At 40.1% G+C, this 20,206-nt stretch overlaps 3 protein-coding genes across 4 annotated transcripts; 1 reads left to right on the top strand and 2 right to left on the bottom strand.

Moving 5' to 3' along the window:
* Positions 1 to 1,697: 1,697 nt before the first annotated feature.
* On the bottom strand, positions 1,698 to 8,678 carry LOC111267293 (uncharacterized). Its single transcript, XM_022845446.2, has 3 exons — positions 8,404 to 8,678; positions 2,817 to 5,706; positions 1,698 to 2,146 (listed from the first exon to the last, which is right to left on the bottom strand). The coding sequence occupies exon 2, from the start codon at positions 5,497 to 5,499 to the stop codon at positions 3,214 to 3,216; it is 2,286 nt and encodes a 761-aa protein (XP_022701181.1). The 5' UTR covers positions 5,500 to 5,706; positions 8,404 to 8,678; the 3' UTR covers positions 1,698 to 2,146; positions 2,817 to 3,213.
* Positions 8,679 to 8,793: 115 nt separating this feature from the next.
* LOC111267295 (RUN and FYVE domain-containing protein 2) lies at positions 8,794 to 15,818 on the top strand. 2 transcript variants are annotated; one of them, XM_022845452.2, is made up of 7 exons: positions 8,794 to 9,628; positions 10,510 to 10,703; positions 11,133 to 11,314; positions 11,872 to 12,094; positions 12,256 to 12,321; positions 12,518 to 12,727; positions 13,050 to 15,818. In XM_022845452.2, exons 1-7 carry the CDS (start codon positions 9,457 to 9,459, stop codon positions 13,515 to 13,517), a joined length of 1,515 nt encoding a protein of 504 aa, XP_022701187.1. In that variant the 5' UTR covers positions 8,794 to 9,456; the 3' UTR covers positions 13,518 to 15,818. The 2 variants fall into 2 exon arrangements, with proteins under 2 accessions (XP_022701187.1, XP_022701186.1); XM_022845451.2 differs by having other exon boundaries at positions 8,795 to 9,628; positions 10,459 to 10,703.
* HDAC3 (histone deacetylase 3) lies at positions 15,813 to 20,171 on the bottom strand. The gene is made up of 4 exons (XM_022845453.2): positions 19,440 to 20,171; positions 18,316 to 18,651; positions 17,664 to 18,066; positions 15,813 to 17,485 (listed from the first exon to the last, which is right to left on the bottom strand). The coding sequence occupies exons 1-4, from the start codon at positions 19,789 to 19,791 to the stop codon at positions 17,338 to 17,340; spliced, it is 1,239 nt and encodes a 412-aa protein (XP_022701188.1). The 5' UTR covers positions 19,792 to 20,171; the 3' UTR covers positions 15,813 to 17,337.
* Positions 20,172 to 20,206: the final 35 nt, after the last annotated feature.

The raw sequence follows: 20,206 nt of genomic DNA, 5'->3' as shown, positions 1-20,206 counted from the left end.
TCAACAACAGCAGCGTGAACTCACCTAGAATGCACCCAGAGACTACGACACAAATCTACTTTCCGCGGACGAGCTGGTCGAGGAGGGACAAATGTTCGCAACTTAAGCAATCCTATCTTCATTAAGATCCATCCTCAGTCGTAATGGTCTGCTCGCGTCTTTATGTGTATCGGCCACGATTCACACATAACAAACACAGTCTACGATTTTCTCATACTTCATAGAATATTATTGTGCATGGCAGGAAGAAAGCGAGCGAAGGGGTGGGTGTAATAGGGTAATAGTGCAAACATTCTTGACGTTATCTCCATTGTTATTATCGTTGGCTCTGACACCGTCGCGACCGTATTCTGTCTGTCTATCGGTTGAAAATCGGGTGGAGCTTCTTTTGTTGCTCGATCCCCCACTAACTTCTCTCCTTCAGCCCATCGGTGTCTATCGCTTTACTCATCGTGCGCCCTTTCCGCACTTGTCGCTATGGGCAAACTTGTCTTACAAACAGGTCTTGTCGTTCTAGCAGAAAGGGGCTCATTCATCGGTGTGTGGTGAGTTAGCACGAGAGCTCTTATCCTAGTCATGCTGTTTATGTTGTTGTTTGCCACTAAAAGGACTTCAGCTATACCTAGCTCTATGCACTTTACCTTTCTCGGTAATGTGTGCAATAGAAGCAGTACCTTTTAATAACCCTTTTCTTCCCTCAAAGCCTTTAACTATCGTGCATACCTATGTCTCGAATATAAATCAACAGCTGCGTTGTCGAGTATATTCCATTATATCACGACAAGCATTTGACTACTGAGCGTTGATTCATGAAAACTAGATCTTTTTATCTTTAAACTTACTTTTTCTGTGATAAGCTTAACCGATATTGACTCACGAATTTCTAGAAGACTGTAGTTTTCACCAGTCGAACTTGCTAATGTCGCGTACGTTAAATGTCGGGTTAAAAAGAAGAAGGTTAAAAACCCGCTGGTTTCGCTTGTAAAACCGCCTAGTAACATCATGTACTACTCGGTTTGAGCTTGAAAACTACTCCACTGAACTCCACCACAAAGAAACCCCCCCACCACTCCATCTCATTAAACCCAAACTGATTCAAGCACTTCAAAAAAGGCGTTGCTTGCGTTAATAAATATACTAACCGCCTGTACAAAATGTTCCAAAGGCTTTGCAATTTTATGGACATTAACTGATAGCTGACAGTTTAAAATTACCTTTGATAGTTTCTCTTACGGTGAAATAGAAACTGCGTGATGCCTTGCTATTATGGATGTAAACACGGCCATTCTAATACATATTTGAGTATTCAGAGAACAACGAATGAAAATACAGTGAGTGCAACGTGATTTTAAAATTGTCAGACTTTGGTTGATATTCCATAGCATTGCATAACTTTTTTAGTACACCGTGCATACACCTATGTTTGAAATAAGACTGTATTAAATGGACTTAATTTACATTGCTAGAAAATATGATTAGTACAAACGGTATCTGATAAAAAGCCGCGTAAAGAAGACTATCCAATTTTTAGTTTTTTTTTTAATGTATCGAGGGAACCTAACTTGGCACAAAGCACTAACATTATTCACGCAATTTTTAAAACAAACGTTTACAAAAAAATAATACGCCTAAATGAGAAATACTGATCAGATATATTAAAACTAGGCTAGCCATTGTTGTCAAGGAAAACCATAGACTTAATATATTAAAAGATGCCTTTATCTTAATGATTTCGCTTTAGTTGACATTTTTATTGGAACAGTTTTGGAGTAATGCGAATTTCGTACTTTTTGTTTTTTTTTCTATCATAACATTTTTCTCTATCAATCTTTCAATGATATACCTGTGTTTGTTCATATGTAAATAACAGCAGTAGGATTTTGATGGAATCTTTCCATTTATATGTTTATTGATCATGAACATATATTTCTTATTTAGTACATGAAGTTGTTCTTCGAGCAAACAAATTTTTTACAATTTCTTCCTGTTATAATTCTAAATAAGTTTAACGTAATAATAATAATTATTATTTATAATTTGCCAGCTTTTGTAATAAGAATAAATTCCTCGCAATGCGATTCAGATGTAACACAGGGGTCGGTGCTTTATCCCTACTCCGCATCGATGTTTTCCACCGGTAGCTTACCTGCGAGAAATGAGTCAAGATAACTCATGTTAGAATTGGCAGTTAATAAAGAACAAACAGGATTTAAATTGACTTCTTTTTAGTATTGAAGTTTATTGTTTAACCATCTTAAACGTAATACAAGCGCTTTCATACCATTTGTTTACGCATATGTAGGGTAGAAGCAAATATTAGTCTATTATATCATAATATACGGAGGACTAACTTCATGTAAACGTGTCGGAGTTGAAATATTTTAATCACACACTTTGTTAACATGTCGATAAAATCTTGTTTTTAGCGAGATACGCAGCTTCGTTCTTGCTAGAAACCGAAATGCTGCAGATGCCTCTCAATACTCGACGTGTGGTGCAGACTGCAAAATATGTTTGCTATACTACGATGGATAGGAAAAATGTATGCCAACAATACCGGGGGAAAACAACTATATCAACGCTTCGGATAAGTACTGCTAGATATATTGCTTCCGTTGTCCCCAGCAATTGATATAGCTACAATTGCTCTATCCAATAACGTATAGATATTAATGATAATTAAAGATTTCGTTGATTATAAGTCAATATCGGTGTGAGAAAGAAGTAGTTTTCGTGGCACAATTACTTTTTTAAGTAGTGATAATACCGGCAATACTGTCTCAAGGATAATTATGCTAACTGCAAATTGAGCATACCCGTCCGAAAGCATCGATATTGTGTTGTTGACGCGAAGGACCAAGTAGAGAACGCTTCTGAAGATCCTGGCTGGTGATTCCTGTCTGCTGATGCAAAGAGCGATATATACTTCTCGTCCTTTTTGGTCTGTGCGTCAGTCACCGCTTCAATCTTGCCTTCCTCGACTATTTGTTGTGCGTTCGTAACACCCTCACAGCAAGCGCTTTCCACCCCCAGAAGATGAGGATCTTCTGCGTCCCAACTTCTCGCCTTTTTGGTCCCACCGTTCTCTTTATCTGGCATATGCACACAACCCACAACATGAAACACCGCCATTTTTTACTGTCAATAGGAACACGGTAATCTATGATGATGATGGTCATATCTTTCTTGTTACCGTGTTACAACACTGGCAGCTCAATAACGCCTGAAGCCCGAAGATGACAGCGCTCCAAGTCCAAATGAACTGGCAGACGGGCCAGATGAACTGCCGAGGAGGCCCCTCGATGACTCCTGGTGTCCGTACGCAGGAGGAAATGCAACGCGCGCTGGGTTCGTCGACCACTGACCACCACCTGAAGGTACTTCTGGAGTGCGCGATTGAAGCTGAGGCGGTGCCGGCCTGCGCGAATCAAGGAAATTTGAAGAGGGCATAGAGCTCATCTGTCCCCTTGACCCTTGCGGTGGCCACGGATCGCCTCCGGATGGGCCACGACCAATGCTATAATCAGCTGCAGAAAGAACCCCATAACCGGAGTTGCTGCTGGCCGATCGTTGTGGAGGAGGTGATCTCGATCTCATTCTCTTAGGTGGCGGACCCAGCTGAGAATCGTGTCGAGACGGGTGTTGCGCGTGCTGTGGATGCTGGTCGAGGTAGTCACCTGCACTGCTTCTCTTCAGCTCCGAAGAATTCCACGGATCGAGCTGTTCGGGTGGTCTTCTATCGTCACGACTCATTGGTGGCTCTCGGCGACGTTCATCTCTACGCCGATCATCATGGCGACCGCCAGCTTGATCCCTCTGTAATGGCGGGCCAAGTCTGCTACCAAATTTATCTTCAGCTTGACCGCGACCGTAGTCGTCGACTGGTAGAGGTAGGCGGGGATCATAAAGCTCAATAGGAGCTTGTGCGGGCGATGGCATTGGCGGTCGAGGCATCTCTCGCGGCCGTCTCTCCATCTCCAGGCGCAATTCTTCACGTTTTCGTTCTTCTTCCTGCTGACGTCGAAGCTCCTCTTGACGACGGCGTTCCGCCATTTCTTTACGGGCCGCTACTTCCTCCATTTCCTTTTTAACGCGCTCTCTCTCCAGGCGGATCAAGTCAAGCTTCTCCCGTTCCAATCGTTCTTCTTCCATTCGTAGCTGGCGACGTTCCCGCTCAAGAGCATCGGCCTCAGCGCGCTGCCGTCTCTCCACCTCGAAACGCTCCTCTTCGAGTCGTCGATCACGTTCGATTACACGGTTACGATCTATTGGCGGCATGCGTTCCATAACGACCGGTCCATGCACAAATGGTGGGGGAGGCGCTCCACGATTAAATGGTGAAGGAGGGCTCATCCGCCTGGGACGGCCCCGAGAATACGGTGGTGAGCCTCGACGATGCGCTGCTGGTGAATTAAATCTCCGTGGCAATGGGGGTCCCGCAGAGCGACGTACAGGCTCCTGTCTTCTGAACGGCTCGGGCCTGCGGCGTTCTACAGGAGATCGGGATCGCGTCCTTCTGCGCTCCGGCGGCTTGCGGTCATCTTTTTTGTGGTCCTTCTTCACGTCTTCCTCACGACGCTTCTTTCGTTCCTCTTCGCGTTTTTTCTCGATCTCTTTGCGTTTTTCTTCATCACGCCGATGCTGTTCTTCGCGGCGCTTAAGCTCTTCGTCAATTTTCTTTTTGCGTTCCTCTTGACGCTTACGAAACTCTTCCTTCTGTTGGGCCAGTCTTTCACGGTTTTTCATCTCGACCTTCCTCAACTGATCGGCAGGGGCAAGCTTGCATATCTCGACTCGAATGAAACTCCCCTCAAACCGGGTACTGTGCAGCTTCTGAACACACTTTTCGAGATCGGCAGGACTTTCAACAGTGATATAGCCGTAGCAGTGAGCACTGGTGGTGCGTGCATTAGCAACGATCTTTGCTGAACCAACATTGGCATAGCGCGCAAAAAACTTTTTTAGATCTGCAGCCTTGCAGCGCGATGACAAACCACTAACCCACAGATGGTTACCAGGTACTTCTTTATACTGTACTGGCGCAGTGGGCTTCTTTGGTGCAGGCAGCTCTTTCTTTTTCGTGCTTGCCGTCGAACTATTGTTTGATGAGCTGTTATTCGTATTGTTGTTATTGTTGACTACGGCTGGCGACTCCTTTCCCTTACTTGAACTGTTTTCATTCGCCGTTTTGATATTGTTGTTCTCGTTGACGTTCCTACTGTCAATCTGGTCGGCTGTAGGAGCCGAATCGTCATCGTCCTCTTCGTCATCCTCCTCAGCTTCGAGTTCGAATTCGTATACTCCCGGATCGAGTCCCTCCTCTATCATTGAATCGGTCAATCGTTCATGCAGAATCGCGTAATCATCTCCGCTGAAATCCAACTTGCGTCTCTCAAGTTCGGCCTTGATTTCATCTAGGGACAATTCGTCGACCTTCTTACGAATCACATCCCCACCAGCGACCTCGTCACTTACGACAGCGTCGACTTGCTGCGTCATCACGCAGCCGGTCTGATTGAGCACACCGTCCAAAATATGTGCAGTTCTAGTTCTTCGCTATCCTTAAACAGTAGCGACACAAGTTGTTGTAGTTAAGGTAGCCGAAGAGGAAGTGCTTATTGCAGAATAAGCGGTAAAGTCCGCGGGCGTCTGCAAAGCGCGTGCACAGGCTGTCCTAGCTGTGCTAAGGGGAAACCGGCTTGCAACCTAAAAAGGTAAAACGATTAATTCTTCGATCTTCATTTCGTCTGTCAGGTATCCGCCTGGTATACAACCCATCCTGTATTTCGATTCGATTCTCCAGTTTGTCAATTTCAGCTTGACCATCCCCGATCGGCTCGAAGAACTCTCGTCCTTTCTGTATGTAGTGCTCAGGAAGCAGCAGGATACTATGGTCAGTCAGGTAGGTTGAATCTGTGTCCATATTAGGGGGTTAGCTCACCTTTATGCAGTACACATGTATTTGGAACGTTCTAATTTGCCGCTGAATTCTCGCCAAGCAGTCGGTTTACTTTACCGCCAAATGGAGTACTAGTTTTGTCAAGACTAGGACAAAGTACAGATGACAAAAATTTGTAGAGCCTCTGAACTGATTCCAAACGAGCAAAACAATGAGCCAATACATACGGTAGATAGCAGACTGTCACGAAATAGCGACAGATATCCCTGCCGTTAAGGGATATATGTATTTCTAGTACCCGCCTTTCACGTTGCTTGCAAATGATTACCAGCTAAACCGTCAATTTAACATCACTCTTTGCCCATCAGAACACAGACCTCTAGCTTTCAAAGGGTTGACCAATGGTGACTCGTGTCGAATTACTTATCACACCAAAGCAGTAGCTACATTAAATAAATCATCTAAAGAACGCCAACGCACTACATGTCGAAATTTTTTTGTTCTGCGATAAACATTCATCCTTTAATTAGTTTTTAGATAGCATTTAACTAAAGTCTTGCATTATTCAAAGTGTCCAAGACGTGAGCTCACTCCTTGGATTAAATCGATTAAATGTGTCGACCAGCAGCAGAAGATGCTAAGTAATACAGCCAGAAAGTAGCAACATAGAAGTAAATCAATATATTGCCGGATCGGATCAAGTCAGATATTTGCTACATGAACAGACATCTTTAGCTATTTTGAAGGAGATATTTTTTCTTACCATGTATTGTTTATTTTAAAAAAGCACTTGATTTTTACTAGTAGTTGTATTTGTTATTCTAAACAACGAAAAGAAGTGTAAAAATTAGCACATGAAAAACTCTTAATATACACTCTACAAAAAGGATTTCTTAAAATTACTAAACGTCAGATAATGGTCCTTGGGGAATATGCTTGGTACTGTTTTAAGTTTTAGATTTGAAGATTCATTGGGATTCTTTGCTGAGGGTGAAGTAACTGTACACGAGTCGTTATTAAATGTCATAGACCAAAGGTTGCAGACTGTGAGCAAAAATGAGGTTATATGCCAACCACAAATAGTTCCGACACCGGCGGCAATTACCTGTAATAGACTCTTTATAGGTGGCTTGCGGTGCATTCCGGCTTGATCACTAAGAATGCTTCATTAAGGCATTTCCTAAAGTTCTTCGTATTCCTTAAGGACGAGTCAGAGATACTCGATTGTCAATGAGCCCATCATCACCAATTTGATAAAATTGGTTTCGCACGAATTGGTCCACAATCAATCAGGTTAAGTAAATTTCAAACTATTAGTTCCGATTGGAATGTGTGACAAGGCCGAATATGGAAAGCAGTCCATTATGACGTAATCAGCTGTGTGAATCGACGTTTGCTTAGATTCACGTTACGGCAGGGAAAACATATTGCATATGTAGTTTTCTGGAGTTTAGGTTGCCTTTGTCGTTCGGGGCAATATCGATCGACGTCCCAGGGACCACTAACTAAATAGTACTGTAGAGTATTACGTAATGATTAGCGTGCCAGTTACCCGTAACTGAAAGTCCTGTTTTCTCTGCGATCAATAGCTATGTTGTCGATCGGCTCTGGCCTCTCTGCAGCAGATCAGACAACGAACGATATCATCAGTGAAGCGTAAGCATCGTCGACTCCACGCGAAAACACTCAAGACGCCCACATAAAGCGAAGGAGGCCAATTTCAATATTCTGTCCATTAGTGACACTATTTGCGCAACAGTAATTCGGCGTTGACGGAGGAAAAGTGAATACGATGTAACGAAAAGTCGAACGTGGCGCCTAAAGAAAATCTTATAGCCATTATAGAATGTCTGTCACACATCAATACGACAGGTTTAGAACTCTTAGTATATTGTTATAAAAAATATAATGTTTTCTTTGTCGCTTACTTCAACAATATAGTTTCGTTACGAGTGACGGACACGTTTCAATGATTGCACAAACGCGAAGCTTTCGGCTAAACAAAATCGTACTCCGCCGACACGGCGGGGGTCAATTCGCGCCCAATGCATACAAATACACCAGCTTTCTATATAACAGGTGCACTTCTTCCGTTCTAGTATGTCCTATCGTATGCAAATGCTAGTTGATAATCAAGCCAGAGAGAGGTCAGCTTTGCGTTCCTCCGGGCTTTTTCACGTATTCGCAGCGACTAACTTTGTCTAAAAAGAATCCCTGATAGTATTCACCAGGCGTCAACCGTCTCCCGGAAGTCCGTTGAGACTTTGCTTGTATAATAGTAACAAAATGTATTATTCACGGGGGGTGAAATTTGTTTTCTAACGACGCCAAACGTTGTGCTCCACACCTTCCTGGTACTTATTTCTTTGGAAAGGTGCTGCACAACAAACCTATGACGCATCGAATTACTAGTAGTTACTATACAATGCAAAAATAAAAGCAACTACAAATTAATGTTTTTTTTTTTGTACAGAGTAGATAAAGTGATTAAAAGGGGCACATACCTGGCTGACGCACCTCTGGTCATCGGAGACGCTTGTGCTTGAATGGTAATCATATACAGGAATCAACCAGACAGCACAAAGCAAGATGGCGAAGCCAGCGAAAATCTTCGAGGAAATTAGAGGGAAAGGGGATCAGAACCATTACTACAAGTTGCACTTATGCTTTAGATGATAAACGGTTGAAGCATTTGAATAAAAACACACAGGTACATTATTAGCTTTTTTGGAAGATAGAAATTAAAGTTTTAATGGAAACTACCGCTACTATCAAAACTGGCGTTATTTTAGCTGCTATGTAAGACCGCCTTGATGCAGCGAGTCCGCTAAATCAGCCGTGTGGACTCTCCCTTCATCAAAAGATGCAGAACGTTCATCAAGTGTAGATCGCAGAACTCTGTCGAGGCAGCAACATTGATGGCTACAGTGTCTGTTTTTATTATTCGCCGAACGTAAATTGGTCCTTATTGAAGCCATATTGTTAGGTGCTGTAGAGCAGGAGAAACATTAACACGCATTTGGTTATAATCACAATTTAATTAAATAACAACAAATAGAGTTGCCTAATCGGAGAAAATTACTTTGCAAGAAAGAGTGCGCTTCTGTTCTTCCGTTACCAATGATTTTCGGCTATGTGAATTTAGTCATAGCATAGAAGTGATTAAGAAACGCGGCGCAAAAAGTAGACATTTGTAAATAGAAGCATACTTTAGTGCTACAGTATGCTAATACAATGTAAACCTAGTGGATTAGATGGACGAAGATGTTAACGAGGACGTTAGGAGAGAATATCGTGCTGACAACTATTATGTCCATTATATCGGGAAAGTCTCAACTGACCGATTACCATGGGCGTGTATGATATTGCCGGTGTGGTCATCTATATCATAAACAGTAGATACGTTAAAGGAAGGAGCGACAGTTCACATATAGTTGTCTAAACGACGCTTGTCTTTACGTAAGACGGTGGCGGGCACGTATTCAAAAAAAAAATAGGAAAAGACACATCATCGTTCCCAAAACGGCGTTATTCTCGCCGACTGCTCCAAAAGAAAGATGAGTTCTTCCTTAGTGGAACGTCAAAATTTGGTATCGCTTGTAAAACTATGTGTTCGAGACCTTCTTGATTCAGCTCTACAAAGTGATAAGAGGGAGGTTGATAGCGGCTGTATTCATCTCAGAAACTTCCTCAACCTGATGGAAAACGTCCTCAAGCATCAAATCAAATGTAGGTGTTAACCAGCCAGCAATTTGTACTTATTTCTAAATAATAGTTTTTTTGATTAATGCACGGTAGGAAAGTAGGCACTACAGAAATGAAAAAGAAAGCTAGGCAAATTACTAAATCAGCTGAAACGGAACTTTCGGTTCATTTTTAAAATTGACCATTTGCCCTGATGGCCTTTCTATCAGCATAGATTTCTTCAAAATGTTGGAAAAAGTATAGGTTTTGTGTTTCTCATGAACATAGTAGGACGTAACAATTTTTGTGGTTCTGGAATTTATGGAATTTATTTTAACTGCCATGGGGCACAGTTTTTTTTTTTTGTAGAGGTTCATCTTTCTATTAAACTGCAGAAAACGATAGTTACTTCGTCTTTACTCCTTTTATATATGTAAGCTATACGATAGATAGCGAAACGCTTTTGTCAATATCTTCTTCAACAACCATCGTCGTTATCTCTAAGTAGCGTGTCCGGTATAACGTTTCGTTAAATGAAGATTGCCGATGAAAGACCAATCTACTACTTAGCAAGGTAAACGACGGCTTCCTTCTTGAAGTCTACCGGGAACAGTTTTATGAATAAAAATGTACATATATATGCATATAGTAACACCTTTTTGAGAGTTAGTATATTAGATACAATCAGAAAATGTACATTAGATACATAAACGTAGTAGCGTCTTCATTTCAACTGTGCTTAGCGACTTTGAATCCCTGCGCACTTTCTGCTGAGGTCAATAAGCAGAGGTGCCAAGATGCGATAACAGAATAAACATTGTTGTTGCCTATTTGAGTCTATCTTTTCGCCTTAACGATCGTTACTCTTGCACTAGGTGGAAGCAGACGAAGCAGTGCTATAACAGCGCTACTTTCTGTGTCGCCAGACCCAGATCGCACACTGTGGTCACTGCTCGAGTCAATCCCTGGTGCTGAGCATACTACAGAGAGCGTTCGTCACATGCCCTCGATCCACACGCCGCTCGGTAGATGCCGGGCTTGGATCCGTATGGCACTGATGCAGAAACATCTTGCTGATTATATTGCTCAGTTGCAAGATTGCAACGAGATTTTAAACCAGGTGAGTTTACCTTCATTTGTGAATGAAGGAAAAACTTATTACCATGAGATAGCACTTCAACCATTTAATGTGGTGGGAATGTAGTATATTTTAATTAACCTCGTGGGAAAGGTCGCGGAAGCGACGTGTTATACTTTGAGTGGTTGTTAAAGTCAGTGAGTTGATTCAAATAAAAAAAGCCATTTTACTTGTTGCAGATCGTATCTTGGGAAAATGCATACTTTATGTTAATGTCTAGTGGCTATCGACTTAGCTAATGATGACAAGATACTATTGACGATTAATTGTCGTCGATTTATTGTGCACGCATCATTTATGGGCATAGTTTTCCAGAGAGTTTCCCGGCGGGCCTTTTGAATACTAATCATGTCTCCAAATATTGGATATGTAAGAAATTATAATGTGCGCACGCGAATTGAAATATTTCAGATCTATCACGAAGGGGCCTTGATGCGTAGTGATGAATACGCTCTGGTTTGCGGTTTACTTGTTGGTGTAAACGTTGTTGATTTTAATTTCTTCTTGAAAGATGAAGAGCTGGACTTCGTTGACACCACTATAGCTTTTGAGCCCTACCTTCGAGGAGATGTGTACTCGCAGATTAATGATGAGTAAGTGTCGCGAGCTCAATAAAATGCCACCTTTACTTTCTGCATTCGCTAATAGTTAATTTTAAATCCACTCAGTGTATCAGAATTGCTGCTCTTCACAGATACATATCTATACAAACGCTCTGTTTAGAATATTAGCAACGGTTGCTTACGGCTTACGAATGTTTAGATTAGTACTGTTAAAGTCGATTATGACGTTTCGAAAATATGAGCTATAAATTATCTGAAATTTGGACCTCTTGTTTAACAGAATGACGAGAGGAGATAACCGATTCAATTACAGCCTTCGTTCGAAAACAAGGCATGAACCCAATTCGACAATGGTGCGACGTTAGATATAATGTATTTATACACTAGTTTAAAACAGAAACCTTGGTTATTAAAGAAAGTTAGAAGGACGAATTCAATGAAAAAAAGCGCTCTGACGAACGAAGACTACATCTGACGCAACTGACGGGATTGAAATTAAACTATCAATATAAAGGCGATTAATAATGGGGCAAACGACTTAGGTTTCATGGGTATTACTAAACCAACTTTTTTTAATTTTGAAATAGGAATATCGCGAAAGAGAGCACAGCCGAAGAATTTCAAACTGTTTTGGATCAGAAAAACTATATGGAAGAGCTAAATAAACAGCTAAACACGACTGTAGACCGACTTCGAAAAGAAAACGAAGAGTTTAGATCAAAATGTCACTCAATCGACACAGCTGAGGATTTGGCTCAGCAGTTGCAGGACGTGAAGAACATTAACCTTAAACTATTCGATAAATTACAGGTATGAAATAGCGAGTATTTAAATTATTTAAATTGACCGGTAAAGCCTCGACATAACTTACTACTAGTGATTACTATCGTGCAGTTAATTAGTAATGATATAAGCAAACGATAAGGAGATCCAAATAACAGGATTGCTATTATGTTTTGTGTTCGGGTCAGGCTGCCAATTCGGAAAAGGATGATACCAAGGCACGCTTCGCGGTGGTGGAGAAAGAACGCGACGACGTACGTTTCCATTGTTTCGTACTTGTCATAATCGTGTTTATCCAATCATTGTAAAATTTTGACCTATTTAAAATATCAAATCCATTTTTAATTTGCTATTAAGCGCAACCTGTGCGTAGTAAATTGAAACTATTGAAAAGGGTTACCCTACTATAATGAGCTTACTCAGTTTATTCGTCCATCTATTTAATGACAGGCGATTGTTCGCTCAAACGAGCTAGAGTCGAAACTCCTCCTAGTTGAAATTGAGCGCCGCATATCGAGAGACACGCAGGAAGATCTAGAAGGATGTAAACGTCAAAATGTTCTCCTCGAAAGCGATCTGAAGATTGAACGCGAATGGCGAAAACAGCTTCAGGGTACTAACCATCAGCTGATGCAAAAAACTGAGCAGCTCACTCAAGAGGTGAAATCAATTGCTTTTAGTGACCCTTTCTGCCTTTCCTATCGATGCAGAATTCATTTTAAGTTCTTTCTTAGGAGTCATGAAATTTAATTTGCGGAATCTGCCCTGTTTTATTTAAAACACACGGACGTAGTATTTACAAACAGTAACAAAAAGTATGTACGATACCGTTCATTGCTCCCGATATTATCTTTCCTGGTCTCTAATATTTAAAATTACAACTTATATGACATTGAATGCTCGTAAATATCGGTAAATCTATTATCGCCCAATCTATTTAATGCTGTGTGGTTGACTGTTCTGGACGATTTTATATGTGCAGGTGGCATTGTTGAAATCACATTTGAAGCAGCTTGAAGCATATCGCAAGAAATGCGAGGAACTCGATAAGACACTCGAGGAAATGGGCGCAAAGTTATGCGACGTCCAGATAGAGACCGAAGAACTTAAGGAAAAGGCAAACAACAATATTAGTACATGGCAGGACGATAAGGAAGCGGAATCCTGTTCAGCGTGCGAAAAACCGTTTAGTGTTTCACGAAGGCGGCATCACTGTCGCAAGTGTGGACAAATCTTTTGTGGCCAGTGTAGCGAGGGCAGTATGCCACTAATTCGAGGTGGAAAGCCCGTTCGGGTCTGTGATAGCTGTCAAAGGGAGCTTCTTCAAATGTATTCGGTAAATAGCGCTGCAGTTCAACCAAGAAAATCGAGCCTCACCAAAAGTAGCAGTATAAACAGTACGGCCCAAGCCGTTTGTATAAACAATACAAACGGCTTGGGGACAATCTAATAGATTAGTTACGGTCAAAAATTCACTGGCGTCTTGCCTATCAGTCGAATGTTTTTATACTTTACTGTTGTTATAATGCGTATATATCTAAATATATCTGGTATCTAAGCGTTGTTTTTTAGACCGCAGAACACAAAAACGACCGCATCACACGAGCGATATGGTTCAGCAGACCCATAGGCATCGTGTGCGACGAAAATTCGAGAATGATAACCAAAAAAAATTAAAATCCGCCTCTCATCTTGCTTACTAATAACAATTTAGCTAGGGATGTAAGATTTGGCGGCGTAGTGGCGAATAACTAGCCGCAAACAAGCGAGTTTAGATTGTTAAAAGCGATGAAGGCAAGCAATGTCCTTTATTCTTTTTCTTTGATCCTGTGAGTACACAAAGTGAGCGATAATGAAATGTTGGCTACCTATTGATATAAGAATGCGAGCATCAACGAGAATAATATATAGACGCTTGTAAGCTAGAAAAAAAAATGGTGTTCCACTTCGTAACGCCAATTATCTAGGAGAGCTTTTCGCTTCGTCCTCACTTGTCTGAAAATGTGAACTGTAAAATAATTTTATACAATTTTATACACTGTAAACGCGTAACCTGGAAGGCGCACAAAGACAAAGATGGATAAAGCACGAAAAAAAAACATGATTTTTCTCTGTTTTCAAACAGCTGCAAAAAAGGAAAATTTGTGAATGTATTCGGAGGGTGAACTATAACAACGTGGATTGTCTTCGAACCAGCAAGTAAACACAAACTGGGTGTGTTTGAAAACCCATAAAGAATATAAAGCCGCCAAAAAATACTGGGTATTTTTTTAATTAAGCTCACTTGAGATCGTGAAAATTTTATATATTCTCAGCACTCTAGAAAGTATTGTACAAAAGCCAAGTACGAATAGATCCACTACGCAAAGTACATACGAGAGTCCTCTGATAGAGATGTACACTTACAAGGTGTCTATTTTAGTGTTATATTTATCAAACAGAAAGCCAAAGTAATCCAACTAAATTCGAAAATTGTAGACAAAAAAAATTGTCTAAACCATGACAAGTGTGCTGTATGCTCACTCGCGTACACAAGTTCTCCACTCGTGGGACCTTGGGGCGGTGAATGCAATAGCCAATTGGATTAACATGGAAATGTGCTTGTTTCTCAGATCGCGTATACCGAACAGCTTTGAATGTTGATAACCGATCCCTTTTCAATCTGTGTTTTCCCGCCGCTATGAATTGTTCCCGTGTACTCATTAATGACTTATTACATGCACATTCAACTGTATAAATAAGCAGCTTGTCGTTTCCTGTTTGTGCATGCCGAGTTCAGTAGATACTGCTCAGCCTCAACAAGGCCTTTTTCCTTGTTTTGTATGATCCCCAGCCATTTATGACATGTAAAATTGTGCAGTATTTATCCGCTTTGTTCGCTACTCTTTTCTACATACTTTTATACTCTGTAAGCAGATGTTTGTTAATACAGATAGTTATATTTGCAAAATTTGCTGCAATATTTTAGAAAATGAAAGAAATAATCGTCGTCCGAATAAACCTGTGTTATCCAGGGCAAATATCGATAATTCGTTTATACAAGAATGCATGTTCGTATATATACATAAGGTAGACTAATGTGTTTATTATAGAGCGATTTCTTTGAATCGCGATTATTCCGTTCTGCTAGAAATTATAAGATTATGTTTCAGTTGATACGAACCAAATATAAGCATTCTTTTTCAAGCCGATACAAAAAACGCTTACAAGACAATTCCTTGTTTTCGGCTTATTCCTTTATTTTCTCCTTAATTCTTCATTTCAGTTTTCATTGCTTACACTTAATGGCGGATAGTGATATGAATACTTTCGACAAGTAAGTGTCAGTATACTATAGGTATTAACGATGTAGTTATGATTTAGTCAGCCGAAATAATGATACGAATGACAATATGCGAACACAATAAAAATAGAAAAATCACTAGATATACTGATGTTTACATTATTATCTTTATATAGAAAATGCTTCGTTGCCCTGAGTAGCGGTTAATTGAACGAATGAAATTTTGTCTTTGGAGGAATCTACATTTCTTTAATAGGAAGAAAAGACTTTACATATATTTAAAAGAAATGAAAAGGCTTAATAATTATAAACATTTGCGTATTTGGAAAAGGTTGTGTACATATGAATTATGAAATTAGATTAGTATTGATACGAAAAACATTACTAATTATGCCGAGTGTTAACGACTATGATAGACGCATATATTATATATAGAAATAGATGTGAATAAAGAGCCACACATTTGAATTATTTGAATTTTTATTTTTTCCTTTTGTTACCTGCATATTAAGTGTGCATCTGCCATTCCTTTTATCTATTTACCATTTATTTACAACAAGTAGATCACTAGATAACTAGGACCTTTTATCATTCTCCCATGCAATTCTTTTTCTCTACATTTTATTTATGGGGTATGTACTATCTAAGCGGCGCGTAATGAAGTGTACAATGAAAAACGAGTCCACTGATTCACCCGTTCTCATAGATGTTTTGCGTACTGTACAAGTTCAACTGGATGCGATAATAAGTCCAACTGAGCATTAGACACTCTTTGCAAAATACACAAGTGAAATTCATCTAACAATGCAGAATTGCATTTCCATAATGAGCGGAGGTTTATCCATGTGAGCAGGTTGGTATCAGTCTTTGTGCTAACTATATTACATTGAATACTGCTAATATGATATAGGGCTCTTAATGACTTTGTAATAACTTTCCTGTTGTGTCAGTGCATAAACACCGCCGGTACGTCTCCGTTTTAATAGTAACTTGTGTTTAATTTAAGTTCTGCAAGTTCATTTAAGCTAATCTGCATATAAACGACGTGAGCCCTTATTTTTGGGCAACATTACTCGCTAACACTGGTGTAATTATTTTCTGTGCAAATGGTAACACTCCGTCTTACGATTTGCAATTAATCCTTTAGAGAAACCTGGTTAGTCTATACCGGATTTCAACAGATAAATGTTTGATTTATTTGTTAAAGAAGAGCAGTACGTGAAAAATGTAACAATCGTTGAAGTATATAGAATCTTGTAATACTCGAAAATAACGCAGCGCTCCTATCGTACGTTAGCTAGTAAATAGTGGATTTCTTTCACTTATAACATTACCAGGGACACTACAATCGTATATTGTATTATAGCGCTCTTTCCTCAACTGTCTTTGAAGCTGTGATATGTATCATACAGCTAACTTAAACTAGCCGCCGTAGCCAAGCTTTCTACGGGGCCCTCATATGTATAATCATAGATTTCACTCTGTAAACTTGTTTACCCTACAACTTCCATGTAGAAGATATACCGCTAATTTTATAGAGAAGCTTGGGTACTTATTTTTCTTTGTTTTCCTATAGTTGATAAATGATTAATAATTATTTATAGGTAAACCGAGTTAGTTTGGAAAGGCCAGTTAGCAAGTGTGCAAATAGAAAAATTATACAAAAAGTCGATCACTCCATCGGGAATGAAGTCCTTGTTTGTCCTTCACGCGGTTATACACACAACTTATAGTAAATTCGATGAATCACGTGGTAGTTCACTACATTGTACCAAAGAGGCATCAGTACATGGCAAATTAATAATAATAATATTAATAGTAGTATTACCAACAGTGAAGAGAATCGGCACGATATAGAAAGTTACTTTGTAACTCGAATGAAATATTCATTAATATAGCTATAAGCTACCCAGAAATATAGATTGGACGCCACGATGCGAGGGCTTTACCGAAACTTAACAATATTTCATATTAAGCATTCATTTGTTCAGTCATAAAATTCGGCGGGATGTTCCTTAGTTGTTTCTCGCTTCTCCTCCTGATCAACATCGCCAAGGTCAGCAAGCTCGGGTGGCACGTCTTGCATTTGGACAGACGGAGCATGATCGAGACAACGAAGATTCTCCGTTGTATACCTAGATGTAGATCAATCAAGAAGAATGTATATGTTGTATTGACGATGCTAATCATATAAACAATCATAATGATACTAGTCATTATAATCGTTATGTTTGACATTTGTAGAATACATGTCACGACGTATGCTTGAAACACGCGAAGAGCGTCTATAATCTAACGTGAATGTTTACTTACTTGATGATCTGCTCGAGGTATTGTTTCGAATTTGCGTTTTCTTGTCTCGTATTCACATCGGGATATAACGAAAAGTCCGGCGCAAAGAACTCCAAGTACTCGTTGAAGGGTATCTCCGACGATACCTGCTCATCGACTAAGATAGCCGTCTCGTTCGTCCAGGCCCGAGCTACGTTGCGTAATGTGTAACCACCACCGCCCAAGACAAGCAAGGGAATATTCAAGTCTCTGACGAATCGAACGCATTCGCCATGGCCTTTGATCGATAAATTGAAACAGCCTAATCGGTCTCCAGCCAGTGAATCTGCTCCGCATTGTAGAACAATTGCTCCTGGATTGTAATGTTCAATAACCGATGAGATCACTGACTTGAAGACCTGATAGTAGGATGCATCATCAATGCCTAAATCACAAAAAGAAACAATAAGGTATAGATAACAACGTTGAAGTGAAGACCTGGCGGAAAAGGAAGAAGTTAACTTTAGTTACAGAAAAAACAGCATTCGCATTAATAAAATGTGCAACACATATTTTAAATTCTATTACATGGCATAATCTCGTATTTTCAACTAAATAATTATGCATCTCTCAAGGGTTCAGTTACTAAAATTACTAAAATACTAAAAATTACAAATTACTAAAAAACACTCGCCTTCCTTTAGTGGGACGTTCAACGCATAGTACTTGCCCGATTCGGCACCGACTTCGTACATGTCGCCAGTTCCAGGGAAAAAGTAGGCGCCGTACTTATGCAACGATACTGTCATGACGCGATCCGTCAAGTAGAATGCTTCCTGTACACCATCGCCATGATGAACGTCAATATCGATATAAAGAACACGGGCATGATACTTCAAAAGCTCAAGTATAGCGACTACAATATCGTTGATGTAGCAGAAACCAGATGCCTCGAACTTCTTGGCGTGATGTAATCCGCCGGACCAGTTGATAGCAATATCGCATGATTTATTGTTTAAACGCCACGCTCCTAAAATATATTATAGCAACGATGGCAGTACGTGTTTTATGAATAGTCGGTTTTTTAAAATAAGCACAAAAACGAGTAGCCGTCAGAGGTGAAAAACTCGCTGGACTGACACCTACTGCCCTTAACATTCGCCACTGTGTAGATTACATAAGCAAAAGCTAGATACAATCCGTTAAATGATATTCGGTCAAAAGCGGTTTGTGCTTTAGTTTGAGCAACTACAACCAAATAGAATTTCCAAATTAGGTGACCTTTGAAAATAGATAGGCACTTATCTGTGCTCATAGTTTCGTGTGGCAAGACAACGGATTAAATTAATAATTTAAATAGGCCAGTTCTGGCTAAATATATTCTGACCGTGGTAGACAAAGCAGCTGTAATGAATGACTCGTATGCAACGAAAACAAATAACTTTAGTCAACATGTAAAGGTGATAGCTATAATATAACAGCTTTATTATGTACGCTTAAAATATGTGAATTAGTAAAAACTTTACGAATAGGTAATCGATACGAAACAAAAAAAAAGAGGCAATTTACTTAAATTGCCTCTTTTTTGTTGTTGAAGACACTAAGCTTAAACCTAGGAAGAATATTGACATAAGTAAGACATGAAGACTTATCTGTCTATTAACAATAAGTCCTCTTCACCGCTACGGACAGGTGATACTACTCCCGGCGCTCGATTTGTTGTCATGCGCATTTTAAATCAGGTAGACTCTCTAAAAAGATTTTGATTAAACCGGTCCCCACTCATTTGATCTGTTGCAATATAACGCAAACACTTACCATCTATCGAAGCGCCAGTGTACATGGAGCAGAAATCGTAAAGTCCGTCAAAAACGGGGCAGTCGTCACCAACATTGAAATGTGTTAAGCTTTTCGAGAATGTTTGGATATTTTTCGGCGTTACCCGCTCGATAAAGTTTACATACTCTTCACTGTGGAACTTACACATGTCGTGCGGATTGGCTCGGTAGGGTCGATATATTCGCATCTTTGTGTGGAGATTATAGTTAAGAACTAGGCTGTGCGTAACTGCTATCCGCTGTGGTTTCATTGGATGGCCAGGGCCATAATGAAAGTTGCCCACATCCGGATCCCACAAATATACTACGTCTCGTTTTGACGATGAACTCATCGTCGTCTGTAATGACTCTAACTTGTCAGTTGATTCCTTTCACCACAGGCTGGCTTTACGAATTGAACCGTTCTATTAAAAAAAAATACACCGATCAAGATGCACACAGGACTGCTTCGCGTTTTCAGAACATTGTCATAATATTGACTAGTAAATTTTTCCAACTTTTTGGTTCATTTGTTACAAAACCTCTTCAGTTAATTGAACCGCAAATAATAATACACTGCATGTTTGAAACCAGCTTCATCTAAACTTGCTGTTTCTATTACGGAGATGCACGACTGATTAGAAAAACGCTCAGAGTTCCAGAACGTTAACAACAAAGCCCTCGCCAGCAAGGGCAGTTTGTGACTGTTCACTGATGACCATCAAATGTTTGTCATCCAATACGGCTGCTCATCCTAATCGATCGCGA

The sequence above is a fragment of the Varroa jacobsoni genome, unplaced genomic scaffold (assembly GCF_002532875.2).
Source record: "Varroa jacobsoni isolate VJ856 unplaced genomic scaffold, vjacob_1.0 scaffold_1167, whole genome shotgun sequence".
Classification (NCBI taxonomy): Eukaryota; Metazoa; Arthropoda; class Arachnida; order Mesostigmata; family Varroidae; genus Varroa; species Varroa jacobsoni.
The sequence above is the reverse complement of the archived record's forward strand: the minus strand, read 5'-3'. Positions and strand labels throughout refer to the sequence as shown.

What these genes read in the sequence shown, in the direction of transcription:
- LOC111267295 (XM_022845451.2), top strand. Translation starts at nt 9,457, where the DNA reads ATGAGTTCTTCCTTAGTGGAACGTCAAAATTTGGTATCGCTTGTAAAA. An exon ending in GCAACGAGATTTTAAACCAG is followed by an intron (nt 10,704 to 11,132) that starts GTGAGTTTACCT and finishes GAAATATTTCAG; the next exon opens with ATCTATCACGAAGGGGCCTT. An exon ending in TACTCGCAGATTAATGATGA is followed by an intron (nt 11,315 to 11,871) that starts GTAAGTGTCGCG and finishes ATTTTGAAATAG; the next exon opens with GAATATCGCGAAAGAGAGCA.
- LOC111267293 (XM_022845446.2), bottom strand. Translation starts at nt 5,499, where the DNA reads ATGACGCAGCAAGTCGACGCTGTCGTAAGTGACGAGGTCGCTGGTGGG.
- HDAC3 (XM_022845453.2), bottom strand. Translation starts at nt 19,791, where the DNA reads ATGAGTTCATCGTCAAAACGAGACGTAGTATATTTGTGGGATCCGGAT. An exon ending in GAACGTCCCACTAAAGGAAG is followed by an intron (nt 18,067 to 18,315) that starts GCGAGTGTTTTT and finishes TTTGTGATTTAG; the next exon opens with GCATTGATGATGCATCCTAC. An exon ending in TACCTCGAGCAGATCATCAA is followed by an intron (nt 17,486 to 17,663) that starts GTAAGTAAACAT and finishes ATCTACATCTAG; the next exon opens with GTATACAACGGAGAATCTTC.